Source organism: Thunnus albacares, chromosome 7, assembly GCF_914725855.1.
Source record: "Thunnus albacares chromosome 7, fThuAlb1.1, whole genome shotgun sequence".
NCBI classification, from domain to species: Eukaryota; Metazoa; Chordata; class Actinopteri; order Scombriformes; family Scombridae; genus Thunnus; species Thunnus albacares.
Window position 1 is genome coordinate 25668335 of NC_058112.1, and position 21227 is coordinate 25689561.

General features: G+C 39.3%; 2 protein-coding genes across 9 annotated transcripts in view; both read right to left on the minus strand.

The window, feature by feature from the left end:
• Nucleotides 1-1336, minus strand: part of peak1 (pseudopodium-enriched atypical kinase 1) — a 110525-nt gene extending 109189 nt beyond the window's left edge. For 4 of the 5 annotated variants that reach the window (XM_044356131.1, XM_044356127.1, XM_044356128.1 and 1 more), the window contains exon 1: nucleotides 769-1046. The gene's annotated coding sequence lies outside the window, so the exon portion shown is untranslated. Of the gene's footprint in view, nucleotides 1-768; nucleotides 1047-1159 lie in introns of those variants that run through there. The other variant, XM_044356130.1, reaches the window with a different exon arrangement.
• A 6130-nt stretch (nucleotides 1337-7466) lies between these two features.
• hmg20a (high mobility group 20A) lies at nucleotides 7467-18647 on the minus strand. 4 transcript variants are annotated; one of them, XM_044357188.1, is made up of 9 exons: nucleotides 18542-18647; nucleotides 15436-15526; nucleotides 15080-15289; nucleotides 12648-12780; nucleotides 12059-12096; nucleotides 10506-10578; nucleotides 9935-10150; nucleotides 8388-8520; nucleotides 7467-8048 (listed from the first exon to the last, which is right to left on the minus strand). In XM_044357188.1, exons 2-9 carry the CDS (start codon nucleotides 15499-15501, stop codon nucleotides 8045-8047), a joined length of 873 nt encoding a protein of 290 aa, XP_044213123.1. In that variant the 5' UTR covers nucleotides 15502-15526; nucleotides 18542-18647; the 3' UTR covers nucleotides 7467-8044. The 4 variants fall into 4 exon arrangements, with proteins under 4 accessions (XP_044213123.1, XP_044213120.1, XP_044213121.1 ...); XM_044357185.1 differs by having other exon boundaries at nucleotides 10506-10581; XM_044357186.1 differs by having other exon boundaries at nucleotides 10506-10581; nucleotides 18569-18636.
• Between the last annotated feature and the right edge of the window lie 2580 nt (nucleotides 18648-21227).

The window sequence follows — 21227 nt, forward strand, 5'->3', positions numbered from 1 at the left end:
AGATTTCTTAATTTTGTATATGTTTTTGACTGCTACTCACCACAACACCGCTGAGACAAATTCCGTATATGTAATCTGATTACCTACTTGGCAATAAATCTGATTTTGATTCCGATCCTGGCAACGGTGAAACACTCATTTTCCACTCACACTCTTCTCATTACCTTATTACATTAACATTTTGTGTAGAGAAATAGCACGAACATAAAGCCGTTTCCCCACTGTTACCCTCTAAAAGACCCCTGGTGGTCCCAGGACCCCTGTTCGGTCAGCAGCGCTAAATTAAACTGCCTATTTCATTCTGTAAACATTGAGAGGTTTTTTTTTTTTGGTGTGGGCTCATTCCTAAACAAACGCCAAACTAACTTTTTTTTTTAAAACAAAACCAAAGACGAGCAGCATCACATTTCTGAACAAACCTGAGTTGCCTCTCGGTATTTTAGCCCTCACTCAAGTTATGACAGCAGCAAAGGAGCAGCTATGTTGCAACGTTACGAAGTCGGCACGCAGATATCATTCAATTTGTTGAGAAGCAAACAACGGCTAGCAAACTTCTCCTGCTGTCTGTACTCGCATCCCCTGCATGTGAACTGCATAAATTTTGACAATAAGCGTAAACGTTACAACCCACTGAGCCGTTAGCTTATTCGCAAAGACACGGCATTCCCCTACTGTACAAACTGGAACTTGGCAGCCGAGACGAGACTTGTGGCTGAGACACTTTCAATTTTGGGGGGGAAAAGGAACACTTAGCTAACTTTTCCATACCTTTGAGACGCCGGAGATCTCCCCGTCGATACTACGGCTTCTTAGCAACCATAAATCCCGGTTTTGACAACGTCGTGTTCGGCGGTAACAACGACAGTCCGAGAGTGTACAGCTCAACTCTTGTGCCAGTGCGAGTGATTTTTCGCACACAGCTCCTCTCTGCGTGGCTCCGGTAACAGCCGCTGCAGTTTTTTCCACACAGCCTGCCGCGGGGGCGAGCGCACTGGGATACTGGGCTGGCCAGGAGAACCCGCGTGAACGCGCAATTTACAAGAGACTTTAAACTGAATGTGGAAATCCACTCAAGAAAATTAAGCTGTTTTTTTCTCTATTTGTCATTTAAAAAAAAAAACTAGCAGGTTATGAGATAAGAGCTTGCAATACTACGTACCTCTTCTTCTGCAGCAGTTACTCTGTGACAAGGTCGAAAAGTCTTCTTCTTGTCGGCTGCTCCCGTTAGGGGTCGCCACAGCGGATCATTCGTTCCCATCTCTTCCTGTCCTCTGCATCTTCCTCTGTTGTGCCAACCACCTGCATGTCTTCCCTCACTATATCCATAAACCTCCTATCTGGCCTTCTTCTTTCCCTCTTGCCTGGCAGCTTCATCTTCAGCTTCCTTATCCCAGTATAATAAATATATACATAAACATGTATGTGTGTGTGTGTGTGTGTGTGTGTGTGTGTGTGTGTGTGTGTGTGTGTGTGAAAAGGTTGAAAATACAACTAAAAAGAGTCTGAAATGTGCCATTCAGATAATTCTGCACTTTTTTACTCTTGCATTGTAAATTGTCTGATTATAAATTTAAAAAATGAAGCACTTTAAAACACAAAAGTGATTAATTGCAGATAATTTTAAATGTTTCTATTAAAAAAACAAAACGTTATGACATTACCTTTATAAATGGCAGTTAATTGTATTATTATGTCATGCATTATTTAATTTTCAAATGATTAAAAAAATACTAATGCATGGTTCACTTGATAGCTTCTTCTGGAACTTTCAACCACATCTCATGGTCTTCCTCAGCAGATGGAGTTTGATCTCATGCGAAGTGAAGTGTGAAACTTGTTGACAATTAAGCTATCTCCATGACAACTAAGTAAATTCCATCTGCTGAGGAAGAGATGTGATTGAAAGCTCTAGAAAAAGCCAGTAAGTGAATCCTGAGTTTGTTTTGTTTTGTTTTGTCTTTTTGTTTATTTGTCAAACTATTATTTTATGGTCATGAATGAACTTCCATATAAAATTTTTATATATACATTCAAAATATGTTTTAAAGACTTGTGTTGACTTTTTTTCCATTTGCTAATATGTCTTTGTATAATAGACCACAGTGAGTGTGTGCACTCACTTTTCACTTATTGAAAAGCGTTGAGTGCAGTCAGTGTGTCTCGCTGACATAATGCTTCTCATAAGGGGTAATGACCACAGGAGAGGAAATCCCCTCCTCTCCTGCTGCCTTCAGGTGCTGTGGGAAATATCCAAATCATAATTAAAAGCTAAGTGCACATGAAAAGCACAGATCAGTGGTAAGTGTAACTCTTGTCTTTTATTTTCTCCATTTTGCCCACTTGGCACTCAAGTTTCAGAAGGTAATGTTTAGGCTTGGATAAAGGCAGCAGATGTAACAAATGATGCGATTAATTGTTATATTAATGTTTTCAAATTGATCACAAAGCAATATGAGATTAAGATCACACCCAGTTTGTGAAAACTTTAAACTTGCTGCTCTTGTAAGTCTTTCCTTGGAAAAAAAAAAAAAAAAAGTTTCAGACAGCAGTAACATTGGGTGAAACAAGCGAGATAGGGTTCATTTGGAAAAGGCGTTTGGGAAGAGGAGGAGGAGGAGGAGCTGAGCCAGAGGCTGACATGTGGGAATGACTCAAGTTTTTTTGCACATTCCAAGCATTGTTTCCTCCTCCTCCTCCTCCCTGCCCCGGTCCTGGGCTCTGAGGCCAAGGATTTTCCAGGGCTGGGGGGAGATGGAGCGGATGATGGATCAAGGAAGAGGGAGGATGACTCGCATTTTCCTCCTTTGCCTTTTTAAGAGTAATTCTCTGTTTCTGCAACTGAATGAATTGAGTGAGATTTCTTTTCTATGCTTTGTATAACTGGTCTGCATCCCTCACCTGTAAGCAGATTAACATGCTTATCTATGGAGATTATTACACTGCTGCAGGACAAATTGTAAAGATAGAGCAGGAAATCAAAAAAAAAAAAAGCTCTTCCTCCTCTGTGTTAAAGGGTAATGAGATAGTGGGGATACATGTTCTTAGAAAAGTAAAGTCAAAACAACTAGCCTGAGAAATATTATGGGACAGTTTTGATCAAATAGACTATTTTAGACAATTTTATCATGTGGACAAATCCTCCTCCTCCTCCTTCTCCTCCTCATCATCATTCTCTTTTCAGACACATTATTAGCTCTACATTTGATGACATAAGTATTATCATCAGTATTTTATGGAGAAAAAAAGAGCCATGTACCTTGACATTTACAGCAAAAAATATAATTTTCAGTGCCCACATACATTTCTCTGTATGAACAAACACTTCCCAAGTAAATTCATTCAAGTCAGCAAAGTAAAAGTAAAGTACAAGGCAATTCTTTCATTTCTTGGAGAGCATGCAATATGTGTATATGTGTGTTTCATTCAAAGCACAAATGTATCTCCAAGTGCAAATGTCACAGCCTTAAAATAGCCTCAGAATAATGAAGTTTTTTGTTTTGGGTGCAGAAAACTAAACAGAGCTGAAATCCTTGAGAAAATCTCTTTGTGAAAATGAGTTCTGGCATCATAATCACTCTAACTGATGTCTCAAAATCACGCAAGGATGTTAATACAAGCAACCCACGTAGAGTGAAACCCAGACACGCCGCCATGTAAAATTTCCATTACTTTTTATGAGTAGAGTGCATATTGTCAGAAAATACTGATACGCAGGTGGAGCTCAGTCCCAGACAGACAGAGAGAGACAGACAGAGAGAGAGAGAGAGAGACAGGGCGCCATGAGGGTTGGCTGGAACACAGAGGTAATGACGTTTGATCTGACTCATGTCAGCTGTACAGTTGAAAGGACTTTGTCCCTGATAATGAAACAGAATTTAAAATAAATCTTCAATAATGTTCCTGTTAAGAAAGAAAGACATGCTGACAGACTTAACTAAAAGATTCTCTCTGATAGATTTGCAGACATTCCTCATTACTCTCTACCTCATTATTCTTCCTACACCTTTATATAATATTTTGTTCACTGTAATGCCAACATGCCGTGCTCTGATTGTGTTTCAAAGTACTCATATCATCGTTTCTTTTCAGACTGGAGGAGATATCTGTCTCCTTTCAAATACTTCTACTCGTTTTCTTCAGATGTGTTGAGAAACTGCCACCGGGGCAACAACCTATAGACTTAAATAGTACTTTAAGAAGACTGGGTTCAAGCCCGTGTTACTGCAAGCATCTGAAGTATCCTTGAGCAAGACACCAGCTGCAGCGAAGCTGTTCTGCGGCTGACTGTCATGTCTGATCTTAATGTCCTGTTAGGAAAGTCAACAGGGCATAATAAAAACTTTCTCACTGAATCTGTTTCTTATTTTTGAAAAGACACTTTCAGAACATGTGAATCATTTAGAATAGGTCATAGAGGTTGCAGGGGTTGAAAAGAGGAACTTTAACTTGATGCCTGCACATGTAAAAGTATGACTAAATTACAGAAATGTGTCCTAAAAAAAAGGTCACGAGAAAGTTGCTCTCAGCAAATAATCATTCTCAACCCCAGAGGTCAACATTGGCCTTCAGCAGTGACTCACATAATTGAATACTTTATTGATTAAACAAGTAGGGGGTTTGTGCCATTAGAAAACATTTTTAAAAATCAATCCCTGTTGATTATAAAAAAGATCTTCCATAAATGTTTATTGGCCCACATAGATTAGGCAAGGCGAAGCCACATCATCAGCTGTTTTGACCACGTCTGAATACACTGACGAAAGGTGTCTCATTTAAACCGTGATAGTGTGAGCTAACAGAAACCATTCAGGACATTGAGGCCATTGAAAGCTCAATCAGCACATGTCGCCTGACTCATCCTCCCTGCTCTGAGTCACTCCCTCCCTCCTCCGGTTCAGGATCTGTGGCTCTCTGCTGGAGCTGGCTCCTCTATCCTAATGTCAACCCGCCACTCCTCGAGCAGGAAACTGGCCAAGGATGCAGACACAACCCAAATAAGGAGGAAGAGGCTGTTTGTATTTCGGTGGGTGTTTCTTTGTGAGGACAAAGACTGGGTGTGATGGTGTGGCGAGATGAGGGCAAGAGGTGGGACATCACGGCTGACATCACTGTTTCTCCGTTCCAACGATTCTGTCATGTCGTAAAATAGATTTATAGATTTTCCGCTTGATTTGGTATCACAGAGCGCAGATTGGGTGTGTGTGGAGTGGAGAGAAACGGGTCACGTCTGGACTTAAAACTCGAGGTATGATGCATTACTCTGCACCATTTATAACCCCCCCACCCTCCCACCCTCCACCCCCGACGGAAATAGTTCTGTTGTTTTTTTACAGCTTTGGGCCAACATCAAAGCGAAATAAAGGCTGTGGCTAAGCTCATTATATAAATGAGCTTTGGTGCCTACTGCACACACCAAGCAGCACATATGTGAAAGATGATCCCAAAAGTGAAAAGGTAAACAACTCTAATAAGGTAGTGAGTGTCTCACTGGTCACAGAGCTTGTCTGGAAGTAGTTTATGTCTCATACTACATCTACCACATACAAGAGCTAGTATTTCTCTACATTTTGAATTTTTAGCCGAGCTAGCTGCATGGTGTTAGGGATGGTAATGGTGGTCTATCCACCACTTTGGTTCATACTGAAATACCTCAACACCTATTGGATGCATTGCAATGGTATTTTGCACAGACACTCATAGTCCCCAGAGAATGATCCCCTGACTTTTCCTGAGGTTGATGTTCTTATTTTTTTGTGAAATGTCCCAACGACTTTTGGATGGATTGCTATTATACTTGGTATAGATATCCATGTTGCCCAGAGGATTCATTCTAATGACTTTTACAATCCCCTAACTTTTCCCCCTGGTGCAACCTTGAGATTCACATTTATGGTTTTGAGTAAAACGTCTAGACAGCTATTAAATTGATTGCCATGAAATTTGATGAGTACAGATTCAGTGAATTCCCAGCTTTTCATCTGGTGGCGTCATCGGGTCAAAATTTTAATTTGTCCAATAATTAGGTTTATGGTCAAATACCTGCAAATCAAACTACATGATGATCAGCTGTACTTTGTGTGTTGTACTAATTGGAAAATGTTAGCATTCTAACACACTAAACTAAGATGGTGATCATAGTAAACACTACCTACCCACGGCATCAGCATGCTCAACATGGTCATTGTGAGCATGTTAGCATTTAGCTCGAAGCACTGCTGTGCCGAAGTATAGCCTCACAGAGGTGCTCGCATAGCTATAGAAAGTCTTGTTAAAATACATAATGCCTACAAAAACTGCTGGAAATCTATAGCTCATACTGTACCTTTGACATTTAACTGACATTACTACCAAAACAAGCTGGCATTTGATCAAATTCAGACAGGTTTCGGGTTGTAAATGTTACTTTCATAACGACCTGTAAATTGTCAAAGTCCTCTCCGCACTGCGTCACATGACAGAGATGAGCTTGTACTTGTGCAATGTGGATGTAAAACAGAAACATGGATTCTGCCAACGCTCATGCATTCAGTATAATGTAGCAGTCAGAGTCTGTATATTATTACTTCACTGTATGGACTCACATACTCTCCTGCAGGAACAGATCGTCTGTTATGGACATTGTTGCCCATTTTTGGATATAACACTGTGACACATGTGGCCGTTGTGGACAGGAAGTCTCAGCTGGCAAAGAGGAAAAGGGCATCAGTGAATGGAAACAGGAAGGGCTCATAATGTCAAGTCAAAAACAAATACAGTACTACATTAGCAACTCGATACTTCATATCCAAGCTAATTAGCCAGCTACTGATCAAACAAATGGGAACATTCATTTTAAATTAAAGTGAATTATAATAAAAATATGATTTATTTAAAAGGATTTGTGTCAGAGACTTCCATGGTCATTTTCTTTTTTCCTTATTCAGCTGTTTTCCTCTGGTCTAGTGTTGCTATGTGAGGGGGGAAACCTTCAAACATGATACAGTAGGTTATTGTTTCCCAAAGCTGTGTGCAGCTCAGTGGCTGAGAAATGAGCTGCTGAGTGCAAAGTAATTTCTCCAGATTCCAGTAAATTACTGTAGAGCCGCTCAATTAACTTAACCAGACCAAATCTGTTTGACACCACATCTACTGTACGCTGCGAGTAAATAAGCTTCGGCACTCACCGAGCACCTTTAAAAGTTACGGTTAGCAGCGTATTTCTTTTTGATGTCGTTCCTGAAATGCAGCATTCACTCCGCAAATAATACAACCAGCTGCTTTGACATTTACACTGCATAATTTAGATATGCCATCAAAGAGAGATCCTGTTATACTTGATAGTGGCTGTTATATAAAGGACCTTTTTGGATGAGATAAAACAATAAAACTACGGCATTATGATACCCTGTGTATCTAACTTTCATTTTCATTTCTCTGCAAGAATATTCCCAGCATATGTCATAAACCTTTCCTGAGAGACTCACTCCTCACATGATGTAAATAAGTTTATTGAAAACACAAACACTTTTTTTACACACAGAAAGGAAAAAAAAAAGAAATGGCACGTTTTTTTTCTTCAACAGAGCATTAAAAAAAAAAGCAATATTTCTTGGTGTATATGATAAATACAAACTTCAAACTCACATTTCTCTTCAATCGGACACAACATGTCGGACAATAGTTTAGATATTGTTGTGGAAGCGTTTGCTAGAAATGGACGGTGAGAACAGAACAGAAGCAATGAGTGACAGGAAACAGTTTATGTTAAGGTTTCAGGTTCTGTCATCGGATTATTTTATAAAAACAAACTACAGCTATATTAATAAATTGTTAACAGCTTGAAAGTATAAAAAAAACAAAAAAAAAAACAATAAATAAATATGAGACGCTACATCACCTTCACCTACGCCACCTTAGCAGAGTAATAAAAGACGTTTTAAAATCGTTTGGGATGACAGATCGAAAAGAAGGTTCGCCGTCAAGGAGTCGGGCGTCGACTTGGAAATGACGTCTACTTAGCGCCGCTGTGAATCCCAATCCGTCAAAAAGATGGGACTTTGTCCAATTATCTAGGGCAAAAGACATACTGGTGTTGTGATTTGTAGTCATGTTACTTTGTCGACTAAGACAAAAAACATTCTAGTAGCTCTCAACCAATTATCAGCTCCGGAAAAGATGATTAAAAGATGTAAGACTGTTTTGCCAATTAGAAAAATCAAGAAATTTAATTAATAACAATACAGATAACAGGTTTATCTTTGAGATTTTGTAACATTAGTCAGACTGAGAAAGCTTTGTCAAGGCCTGTTACCTTGAGAGTGGTATTTATTTTTATTGTTTTCATTTTATTGACTAGACAACTACTCATAAATAAATAAAACACTAGATTAAAGGAAAGAATCTCTTACCTGTCCAAACGGTTGACCACGTCTCTCACGGTGTTGATGAGATTCTCGTTTTCTTGGGGGTTACTGACGATGATGCTGTGGAGCTTCTTCATGTAGGAGTCGATGGTTTCAAGAGAGGGCATCTCTCCGCTGCCTGTAGGACAACAGGTGTGTGATGTCAGCTATGAGAAGTGAGATATTCATAAGCTAACAAAAGTTCGATTTTATATCACTCAAATTGGGGGAGACAACGTCATTAGGTTGCGGTTGACATCTTGTCTTTTACTTTTAGCGAAGTATCCGCTGAGCACCGGGGGCTGGAATCAATGAAAACAGATCAGAAGTAGGATGAACCAAGCACAAAAACACCAGCCTCGTCGATACCGATGTTATTGCTCCGAGCAAAATCAAACCATGTCCCGAGCTGTCAATTAATTAATAGAGATGGCACAATTACAGAAAGAACCAGCCTGAAATCAGAGGTACACATCTGATGTTACTTACATATAGGTGCTTTCTTCTAAACAGAACCTGCCTGACAAGTTTCCCTGAGGCGAGGTCTTAGTGGATTTCGCAATCATCTTTCATCATCAAGCTTTTATGAAATTACGCCAATTTGTGTTGTTTGCAGAGTCTGTGTCTCTGCTGCAAGGAATTCAAATAGGTGTGAAAGAAAACAGAAAGAGAGAAAAATCTGTGGGTGTGAGCTCAGTACAGGTTCTGTACGTGGATTAAACAAGTGGGAACAAAGCAGGAGCGCGTTCCTGAAATTTAAACAATAAACATGTTAAAATGAATGTGGGTTCAAAGCCTGATTTACCTGAGCGGTCTGTAAAAGACTGTAAACGGTAAGCGGTTTAAATATGGGCATCCAGGAAGAGAGACGTCAGAGTTATAAGCACAGTAAATATATTGTAGGTGTATGAACACACCAACGATATTATTTATGTCACACCAACTTTAACTAGGACACTTCTACAGTATTTATGTTTGTGTCTTGGGATGGATTACTGGTGTGGGATATCAGGTCAATACTAGTTTATAATGTGCATCCATCAGTATCAACAAATTTTAAGCCCGAGAGCTACATGCGCGCTTTAAGAAATAAGTCCAAGTTCCCGAAAACTAATGGTCATTTTTTACGGAGGTTTTGGAGCTGCAGGCTGTATGTGCTGCTAAGGTCGGGTCTGTCTCTCTCTCACCGCACGGCACACAGCTCTGTAACGGTATCCACTTTTGTCTTCTTAAAGGCTCAGTTTTTTCAGTTTGGCAGCTTATAAAAAGATAGTTCTGGGTTCTTCACCCTGTTGGAAGTGCATCCCACCTCAAAGCAGCTTTTAGGCATTTTTCTGTTGTTTGCTAGCAGACAGAAGTGACGCAATACAAAGTCAATGGAGAGCAATGAATTGTGCGGGACTTAATTGTGCTCTGTCTCTATATTAATAAGTCATAGAGGATAGTGTTGAGTCATTTATACTATTTTTATTTTAAAAAAATAGAGATGAAAATCAAGGTTCCGCTACATAAAATGGATGCAGATCACTGACTTAAGCGATACTGGTTCTCACCTGGCAGAGGTACAGAAGAGAAGCTGGATGTGAGCGCCTGACGCAGGGTCTCCAGGTGTTGGTGGAGGAGCCCGTTGCGTCCCCTCTCTTGCATCACGTCGCCTTCCAGCCGCTCTACCGCCCCACGCATACTCTCCACGTGCTTTTGCAGAGCCGCGTTACGCTCCTCATACTCCATGTTGGTCTTACGCAGCTGCCTCATCTCGGCCTCACGTGCTGTTGAGGAATACAAACAAACAAAAAAAATAAAAATCCAGACAGAGAACCAGACACAAAGGCAGATCAGAGCAGAAGTCCAAAGAGATGATACAATGGGATACGGCACTCGGCGCCGTCATGCATTTTTAATTTGCTCGGAGAGGTGCGTTCTTTTTAAAGTTCAAGACATCACTGAGTTCATCGGACTGTGGGACTATTTTGGGACAATGGAGCTCTATAAACTGGGTTCTCTTGAGGTAGCGAAGGAATGTGTTTTGAAACACTTAAGACAAATGGAGGTTTAAAAAAGTCACAGCACACCCAGTAAAAACGCATTTCCCAACAAACAGCTGGCTGTGCTCAGGCTTTTTACCTTTGCTGTGGTTGAGAAACTCCTCTGTGAAGATTGGTATGTCAAACACAGTTCTGTCCTTCCCCTCTGCATCCTTCTAATGGCGGCCAAAGACAAAGTAACAGCGAGAGAGATGAGCTCAACAGTGAAAATGTTTGGCCACACAGACTGAGATGAGAGAGAGGGAGAGAGAGACGGTCATTTATCTAGCTGGGCTGTAGGTGGGTGGATAATTGATTTCATACCTGGCCGTGGGGGAAATACAGTTATACAGGTTAAGAAATGAGGAGGTAGAAGTAATTTCATCAACAACGCTGCTAAGATATCAAAGGCTCTGAAATGGTTTGAAATACATTTGCAATAAAAAAAAAACGTGCTTCACAATAGCAGCACGAGATACAGAGCAGGTTTCGTTTATATATTCCATCCTATGAAAGCCTGCATCATCCTTCCTCCTTTCTTAACATAATGAAATTTATGCTGAATCCTGCGTCCTTTTGAAATCTAAAAGGGGGGGAAACACTGGTATCCCCAGAGGAATGCTGATTCCAATAAAGTCACCTTGGCTGTAACCCCTTCGGAGTATGCTGTAACGCTTACAAAGGAAACCTCTTAATTACATGCAGAACTTAATAAAAATGAATTACACACTTTAGTAGAAGCCAAGTGTTTTGGATCATGAACACAGACGTAGCACCAAAGCGGATTAAAGGCGGCTTTAGTGATGCAACAATAAGAACAAGAACACGACGGATCTAGCTTCCTCTGTGTGAAAATAGCAAAAATGAAACTCTTACCGTGATTACACAAACTCTAAATCATTGATATTAGTGAGTGATTAGTGAGTTTTTACTGTTTGCAAAGGTTCAGTTGAGTTTTTTGATGTAATTTTCAAAACCAACCTTAAGATTTCATGTTGATGGAAGCGATTTCACACATTTTTGAGGACATTATCATTTTAATTTTTGAAAGTTCCTAGCCTCTGCTGCTATTTTTCCTATTTAACCATCTGAATCTACTTGTATTTGTTGTCTGAGTTCTCAACAAGGCAGCAAGAACGTTGTGTCTCTGAAAGTTGAAAAAAAGATGTTACATCAGCACAAATTATTCATGGTAATGAAACAAAAGCAAAAGGTTATTCACTTATAACATAACCGGAGATTTAGCAGTTTCACTGTCACACACGCTATGAGATAATAAGACGGATTGTGAATAATGTCATTGATTTATTCTACTGAACACAAGGACATAGTGCTCCGACAGTTTGCAACACCTTTATACAGCTGCAACAACACCGAATGCAACGCTGTGTAGGATTACTGTTGGCTGTACATACGTTTTTCTACACTGTACTGTTTATTTAAGCTGCTGCTGCTAAATGAGATGAATCTGAACTTAATGAGTCGAGTCATTCTGATGAGAACCTGTGCTTTCCTTCGTCGGACGGAAATCGCGGTGTAAACGTATATTATATTCTGACAGTCAGACGAGGATTTATTCGCTCGATTAAATATGATATTTTCTTCTGGAGGGAAGTGGTTGTGAGAGTGGCGGGGCAGGAAAGAGTTACTGACCTCGTGAAGAGCCTCGTTGGCAACCTGGTGCCCAACATCTGGAGAGGAAGGAAAGAATAAAGGAAGAAGACAGCGGATGATTCATGTTTCCCCCGGCACAGCATGCTTTTACTACGTTGGGAACTGATAGAATGAATGACAGTAATCAAAAAAACATCCCATCTCTGCGCTCTACTATAGGAGATACAGTGAATCGACTGAAATGAGTCAGAATATCTTCTTCAGATGGGCAGATTTCTCTTTCATTTTTTTTTCTAATGCAAAACTGTTTATGTCATTAACATTTTTGATATTAAGACTGACATTTATAGACCATGTGTTGTGAGCAAAGTGACAGCTCCTTGGCCTTTAGTTGATCTATAACTTATAACCCTGCCTAACACAAACTCATGCAGTTTCCCCTTCCTCGCCACATTTCCTTTGACTATGCAAAGCGAATGATGAATTATCTTGGACTAAATAATGAAAATTTAATCATTTTTGAGTGAATAACCCAAGTCGAAAATCATTTCCAAGCCTTTGCAGTATTTGCACTTTTCAGTGGCTGTTGCTAGCTTGCCGCCCGACTGCTTTTCTAACCGAATCTCACCTCCCCTGTGTCGCTTGCCCTTCTGCTTCTCTTGGACCTTTCTGGTGAAATGTTTGTAGGCCTCCGTCTTCTGGTACTTCTCCAGCTCCCGCATGTAGCGCTCCTTGTCTCGCTCCGCCTCGTCCAAGTATCGCTAGCGAGAGAAGAAAGAAAGGTGAGGAGAAGCCGGAATAAATGAAGACAACAAAAGGGAGGAAAATGAGATTTGGTGAGTCGGGATGGAGGGGAATTGTGGCTGAGATGGCACAATGAGTGGGAGTGATTGTTCCTAATCAGGATTAGTTTTTGAGGATCTCCATTTCAATTGACAAACATCAGTAATTTCCAATATTAATAACCTACTTTCATACAAGGCTTGTAAAAAAAACATCTTGTAATATAATTAGTTTAGGAATTAGAGGAAAAGCTACTAAAATTGCTTTCACACTAAGAACTGGTCCCAAGTTACTGACAAGTCTGACCCAGCTTTGAACTCTGTGGAAGACAACAACATGTTACAAACCAGCAGCCAAGTTACCTGAGCTCTATTCCACCTGTGTTTACAAACAAAACATGTCCAGACTTCTCAAATCTTCTTTGGAAAGAAAGGCAAGAAGTCTGCGGGTTCTAACTTTGAATATAATAAATACTTTAGCAGCTATGCCTGAGGAATTTTGTTACCTGACAGTGTGAAACATTTGGGCTAGTATCGTGTTAAAGGTGGAGTGCAGGACTTTTGTCTCCCCCTTCTGGCAGTGAGAGTAATTACAAAAACACTGTTGACGCGCTTACATCATAGGCTTCTGTTACTGTAAAATGGTGGATAAAATGGTTTGAGCGTCACACAACCCCCGTGAAATGACTCGTTTCACTATCAGAAGTTGATCCATTTGGTCTGATAACATTTGGAAAGTCTAGAAGAGGCTGTATGATTAAATTATTTTATTCCCATTCAAGTTAGCATCAAGTTAGCATCAATCTCTGTATACTGTGAAATACAGAGAGATCTACCTGGCGGTGATGGGCTTAATCTGCATTGTGTGAACTTGTTTGGCGAGGGCTTCAATGTAACAAATGTTCATTTATATGTTTCTGTACTGCAGCTTTAAATGCACAGTCAAAGGAAACATTTATATATTAGTTTCCAACAGATGTCTAATGGAGAATTTATTGTCATAACATAACCATGACGTTTTTCTGATTAGCGTATGTGCTATCAGGATAAAATGCAACACAAAACTAGTAAAACTGATTATGATTCAGTTTACCTCTTGTTTGTGATATTTTTAAAAGGGCATCCAAGTGCTCCCTGAGTGAAACATACACACTCGGGTATCTCTGCAGTGGGGCAACACATATTAATATAACAGCAGTGACTTACAGTATGTGACTTTTGTTTAAAGTGAGTAGCATTATACCACCTGTTCTCTTTGGTAACAGTTTAGGGCAGATCTAGGAAACACTGGAAGAGGCCATCAAGAGGCTGCGTTTACATGGATTCAAGCAGACGGTAGACGGCAGATGGACAACACCTTCTGGACGGCACGGGGAAAAACTAACAGTCCAACGGCGAAACAAAACACGCATGACGATATGTTGCTATGGTGATATTGTACTGTTTACAAAGAATGGAATAACATATATTAAATAAATTAATTTTGTGTCTATTTTATTATTCTAGTAATGCACGTAGCTATAAAATGTAGCTTTCTCTTAATATTCTATTGCAAACTTTTCAGATTTTCTTGTAATATCTCGGAAAGATTTCAAGCTCTGATTGAATTATTAGCTTCTTGTTGTCCTCATTCTTCTTGTGTGAGGGAGCTACGTAACATCCGGTTGTAAATTCCGTCAATGCCGTCTACCGTTACCATTGCCAGTATTCTCTGCCAGCCTCACCTACTTTTACTATCCTGCTCTCGTCTGCTACGCCAGAATCCATGTAAACGCAGCAATAATCACGTGTAAATCAGTGTCTTGTCACCTTCGAGGCAGACTGTGAGGGCTTTCCCTACATTGGCTCTTGTGCACAGAGAAAACTCATAATGAATGTAAATGTGTCTGCTGATTTCAGAGAGTGTTAAATCTGTTTGGGGAAATTGGCATCATTTTGACTAACTGGATATTTCAGTCCAGTCCTTTGGGGCACAGTGGCTGCAGTTACTGAAAGCCAAAAGTAATGACAATTAAAAATCCACCATCTTGTTAATCAAAAACCTAAATAGGTTTTGCTGCTGGCTGCTGCCGCCTCTGGTCTATTTATTTTCTTTCACTGCTTTTTCAGAACAATCACAATTATTTACTATTGCAGCACAAAACTATGTACATTTTAAGGATTTTGGATGCAATCATGCAACATACAAGTGGGAAAGGAAAGAAATTCTCAAACTCTGACACATTTCTTCTATGTTATTTGCTCGGTGTGTAATCCTTTCTGCAGCTTTTTCACTGACCTGCTTCTCCTCTGGCGGCAGCTTGCTCCACTCGTTGCCCAGCATCCTCGTGATCTCCGGGAAGGGCACGTCTGGACGCTCTGCCCGTAGCTGCTCCCGTCTGTCGTTCATGAAGCGAACGTAGCCCGTTAGGGGGGCTTTGGGTGCGTTGCTGTCCTTCATTGGCTTCTTCCTCTTCCTCCCCTTGGGCCAGCTGCCACGTCGAGGCTTCTGAAAAAGATAACAAAAACAGATATGTTCTGAAAATTCAGGTAGCAATCCCCCCATGATATACACTGATGAGACATTCTTGGACTTTGAATGGGGGGAAAAAACTGAAAAATATGCCATCTGATATCTGTGTGTTCACCTCTTACCTCGTCTCCATTTCTCTGGCTGTTGTTGTCGGGATTGGCTGCAGGAGATCCTGTCAGCTCATCCATGACTTCTAAATCTAACAGAAGAGATCTGGAGGATAAAAGTAGGAGATGTTAGAATAGGAAACATCTTATACCAGCACAGCGAGGGCTAAAATTTTTTTATTGGATGTATAAAAAGTTGAGCTACAGATCTAACTGAGATGTATAAGATCTAGAAAGGCCGATGATTGGTTACAGTAAGGCTTGTGTCATTTGGAGGAGCTGGATACGCTAAAGAGGGACACTTATTGCTGCTTTTGAGACACAGTCGGACTGACATGTGTAGGGATTGTCACCATGGATGCTGTCCGGTCAGGAAATAAGAGAGCAGACTGTTCCCTCAACAGCGGTATCGCTTTTTCTGCTTTTCCTCCAAACTCCTCCCAAACTTGGCTCCGCAACCCATCTTGGCCAGCCACATTTCCTCTAATAGAAATGTCTCGCTGCTATCAATCACTATTAAGCAAGTGATTGAAAAAACACATTGCACTTACCCCTCAGATGCTAGTGTAACCTATATTCAAAAGGAGGAAATAAGTAGTGTTTTGGTACTGCCTCGTAATTAGAGATAAGAGAACGCCTACATGCTAAAATGCTCTCTGAAGTGAAGTTTCATTAAGCTTTACAGAGACTCTGTAGTCAAAATATCAGCATTAGGAAATCTGTTTAGTAGTGTTAAATTGTAGCTTTGAATAAAAATTAGTTTGACTCTTAAAACCGACTGAAAAAAACAATAGGCTGAAAAAAAAAAAAACAGGTTGAACTCTGAAAATAATAACAATATGATTGTGTTTTAACCTTTAACCTCCTCTAAATCACTGCGTGGGAAGTGAGTCTCAGTATCCTGGATGTGGTTTCACCCCCCCCCCCCCCCCCCCCCCACCCGCCACCCGCCACTAAATACTGTGGGAAAAAGTCACAGAGGAATTAGCCAATTCACCACAAATATCCCGTTTGGAAAGAGAATATAAGGGGAAATCCCCTCTACAGTACACAGTTAAGGTAAGCAGGAGTTTTTTTTTCAAACATTTCTGTCATGCCAGACCTCACTTTTTCAGAAATGCTGATAGTGCTGTCTACAGTGGTGTATTCAGATCCTTTCCTTCAGTAGAAATACCGATACAGTACTGTTAAAATACTCAGTTACAAGTAAAAGTCCTGCATAAAAAAATCCTACTTAAGTAGAAGTACATAAGTATTATCAGCAAAATACACTTAAACTATTTAAGTAAAAGTGCTCATTTCATCCCTCTGACTGATATATTTTTATATATGACATCGTTAGATTATAAATACTGAAGCATCAGTGTGTAAGCAGAACATTACTGTTGTAGCTGCTGGAGGTGGAGCTAGTTTCAACTACTTTATATACAGTTACATAGTTTTGTCCAGTGGTTCCCAACCTAGGGGTCGGTCCCCGCCAAAGGGTCACCAGATAAATCTGAGGGGTCATAAGATGATTAACGGGAGAGGAAAGAAGAAAAAACAAAGTTCTGAAACACAAATCTGTTTTCAGTTTTCGGACTTTTTCTCTAATCTTTGATTTTATGTGAAATATTGGATCATTTGAACATTTATTGAAATGAAACCATGTGTGAAGTTTAGAGGGAAAAATCACTATTTGGTAGAACTGTTAACAACTCATAAACATCTGAAATGTGACCCCGACTACACACTGCTTTTTTTGAGACATCAAAAGCTAAAAAGTTGGAAACCACTGGTTTCATCTTTTACAATGTGTTGTGTTTTAAAAGCTTGTTATATTATCCATTGTGTCAAATCTTCATCTGAAAAGAAAGTACAATATTTCCCTCTTAAATGTTGTAGAGTGGAAGTATAAAGTAGCGTCAAAGGGAAATACTCATATAAAGTACTAGTACCTCAAAATTGAACTTAAGTACAGTACTTGAGTAATTCTACTTAGTTACTTTCCACCACTGGATGCCTAGGAATGCCTTCATCATAATGAGTCACATATTCAGCAACAATCTTGCAGGTAAAACTGTAAAATGCTCACAACAACAACAACAACAACAACAACAAAAAACAGAAGCTACGAAAAAAAGAAAAAACGGCATAAAATTCACTTTACTCCAACTGCTCTGCTTTCAAACAATTCAGTGCAGCTGCAGTGTCCTCTGCTGGATGAGAGTCCGCAATGCAAGATTCAATAATAATCAGTTTGGGATTTTATCTAGATTGAATAATGTAATGTCAGTGTTTACCAGATTGTGATGTTCGATATTTTCCCTCTTTAAACTCTGAAAAGTTATGTATATTTATATGGCATATGACTTCTATACATTCAAGTTTTTACCTCACATTATTTAAAATTCTGAATCCCAAAATAGGCTAACTAATTAGGATGACTACAAGGGGACCTAAGGCCACAGATCGAACTATTCATTTATTTTACAATCCATAGAAATAGCTAAACTTCATTATAAACACCACAGTGCGTCACTATGTTAGAATTTAACGTTGTATGTCGGTTGAGATTACGCTCATCGGTGGTGTATAACATCGGCTAGCGTTGACGTCAACATTACGCTACGTTAATGCAAACAGGCGCTATGATCAATATGTTCAAATATATTCTAGTCAATTGAGTGTCCAAAATAAACCTATTTTACTTGATTATGTGTAAAATTACACTGAGAGGTTGACGAAATTCATTCAAACCGTGTGGGCAGCTGGCAAACCGCTCCGTTGTTATGTTAGCTAACTTAGACGAGCTAACGTCAACCTAAACAGCTAACATGAATTAACTGCGGTCTTCATCTGCACTGTAAGCTACTGCTGCACGGCCATTGAATGTCTGACAATCATTACGACTAATGTTAACCTTGAAACGCAAAGGTACGCTGAACTTTAATTACAGTATCAAGAAACAAAGGTCTAGCACTAGCATTACACTGCTCGGCTAATAGCTAGTGCTGCTAATGTTAGCACTAATGCTAGCAACGGTCCGCTAGTTAACGCCTGCTCAACAACATGCGTTTGGAAACATCATTATCTGATATATTTAATATACACATATTAAAAGCATTCAATTGAAACTAACCTTAGATACTATAAAGCGTAGCTCTACCTGTCCAAATGGTTATTTTCCTAATCAAAACAATACAGCAGCAACTGCATAGAAGCACAACACATAGATAGGCATGTGTCCTTCGACCTGCACATTTTCTGCCAATTTCTCCATGTACGTTTTAATAATTAATTGTGTTTGTTTGATATCATAATGGCGAGGAAATATTCGATCACAGAATCTCCAAAATGTAAAAAGATAAATTAAGACATTAAAATGTTGGCTTGTCCTTTATAATTTTAACAAATCTCTAACAGAGCTCTTAATGGGTACAGACCAAAACCAACAATTTTATAAATGCATATACTACATCATGTGCTTGCCAAAAGTCAATAATAATCAAAACCAGAAAAACAAATTAAAGAATTGGTGCACAGTTTTTCAAGTGTGGCTTAAAACAACAGTCAGGTGTCCGTATGAACACTGAAAGAGGTTTTCCTCACTGTAATCATTCCTCCTGTTCATACTAGCTATTAAAAGATCCCCTTAAATCGTGCCTTTAATGTAAGTGATGGGGGCCAAAATCCATACATTCATTTTGTACAAAAAATACATTTAAAAGTTTATGTGAAGCTTCAATGAGGCTTCAGCAGTCCAAGTTAGTCATGAGTTAGTCAAATGGATATCTGCCACATTGACAGTCTTTTTAACATCAAATTCCATCTTTGTTGTTTCCTCGGACAGTGTTTCCCAAGTTGAGCTGCGGTGGAAGTATAGAAACAAAAAGAAGGACTCTGGCACTAAAAAGACTGTAATGTTGAAATATATCCATTTGATTTGAAGCTTCGTATTAGCTTCAGATAAACTTTTAAATAAATTCTTGCACAGAGGGAGGCTTGTGGATTTTAGCACCCATCACCTACATTGTAAATGCATTATGAAGGGATCTTCTGATGACCAGTATGATAGGAGGAATGAGTTCGGCAAGAAAAACAAATGTTTCAAATATCATTTGGGCACCTGACTATTGTTTTAAGACAGACTTGAAGAATTGTGAACCCCTCCTTTTATTGAATCCCATTTGAGGGAATTGTTCTAGTCATTGTAATTCTATGCTCCCTTGTCGTCACCGTTTTCTTCGTGTAACAAGAGACTAATGCATTTTAGGGTGTTGCTTCCCCCTACTGTTAATTTTCTGTATTACACGTTCATAGATTTATATGTTCCACATTTGCTCCCTTGAGAAATTCCAGGCCTTATTTATCAGATGTAGCTTTTAAGAAGTATTAAGTGGGTGAGATGAGGAACATGTTCATTTGATGGGTTAGTTTTCCAGAAAAATACTTTTGCAGGTTGTTCAAGCAAAATGATGCTTGCAGCAGGCCGGGCAAGCGTTCAAACTTTTTTTATAGGTCAATCCTTAATACCTATATAGCAGTTGCAACTTGTAATACTGCCCTTACCTGTTATTTCAAGATATCCTCATCTCTGTTTATGTGTGTGAGTGTTTGCCAGTGCCACACACGCATACAAATACACATACACACATCTCGTCAGCAGCAATATTTACAGTGTTGGCAACCCTGGGGTACAGTCATCTTCTGAAAACAATAAAATACTCATATTGCACTGAGCATTCCCCGTACATTCATTAATGTTTTATTAATTTGTGAATATACATACACTCTGCTCTATGACTTGTTGCCCCTTTCAGTACAGCTTTGTCTCTGTGGGTTAACATGGTTTATTCAAAATGAAAATTCAGTAACACATTACTTTTCAGAATACAGAATACACAAGATAAATAATGAAGGTCCCCACTCAAAAAACCTCCCCAAACATGAGAGAGGGGGAGAAAAATATAAGAATAATACTCTAATACCAAATGAACTAAATCCAAATCAATACAGGCAGGAGTGACCTAATCCAACCCAATTACCAGGCTCATTACATACAGGTTGGGTACATCCAGCCACCACACGGAGTTTAGAAAGTAAAGTATCAAACAAAATCAAGACATTTAGCCAGGAATTCTGGTGACATTTAAAACATGTGTTTATTTACATATCTTATAGATAATCTAATCAAAAAATATTCGACTGTACTCTGGTGATCCGTAGCTTTGATTGTACCTCATTTGTATGTCACTTTAGACAAAATCCTCTGAGAGATGACTCAGAAAAACAGGCTGCCAAGAAATAGCAAACATCTCAGCATCAACATACTGTACAAAATTTGAAGCTGCTCAGCCTCAATTTATTTTATTAACCTCATTTGTTTTCCCAACAAGAAATTAAAAAGAAAAATTAAACTGTACAACAATATATATGTATATTCTGTTTTAACATGTACCTCTTCATTAAGGATAAAAGAGTTTGATCTCTTTATAGATTTAGCCGGACATATTTAGTATCTTTGGAAACCTTGAGGTGTCATCTAGAATTTAACATAAGGTTCTGTGCAGATTAACATTTCTTGGCTGCACATTGTTAATTTGAAATGATGTGTCCACCTGTGGGTCAGTGAGCTTTAAGAAAAAAAAACTGTGTAATGTAATGTTTAAAGTTAAAGTCACTACTTTGGTTTGTCCTCATTTCCTAAGTCTCTCTTGCCTACATTTGCTAAAGGTAGATTCAATGTCCTTAATTACCAAGAAAACCTTTCAACGACCCCCTGAGAACTGACCTGAACTTGCTGCATCTGGCTGTTAGTTGTACTT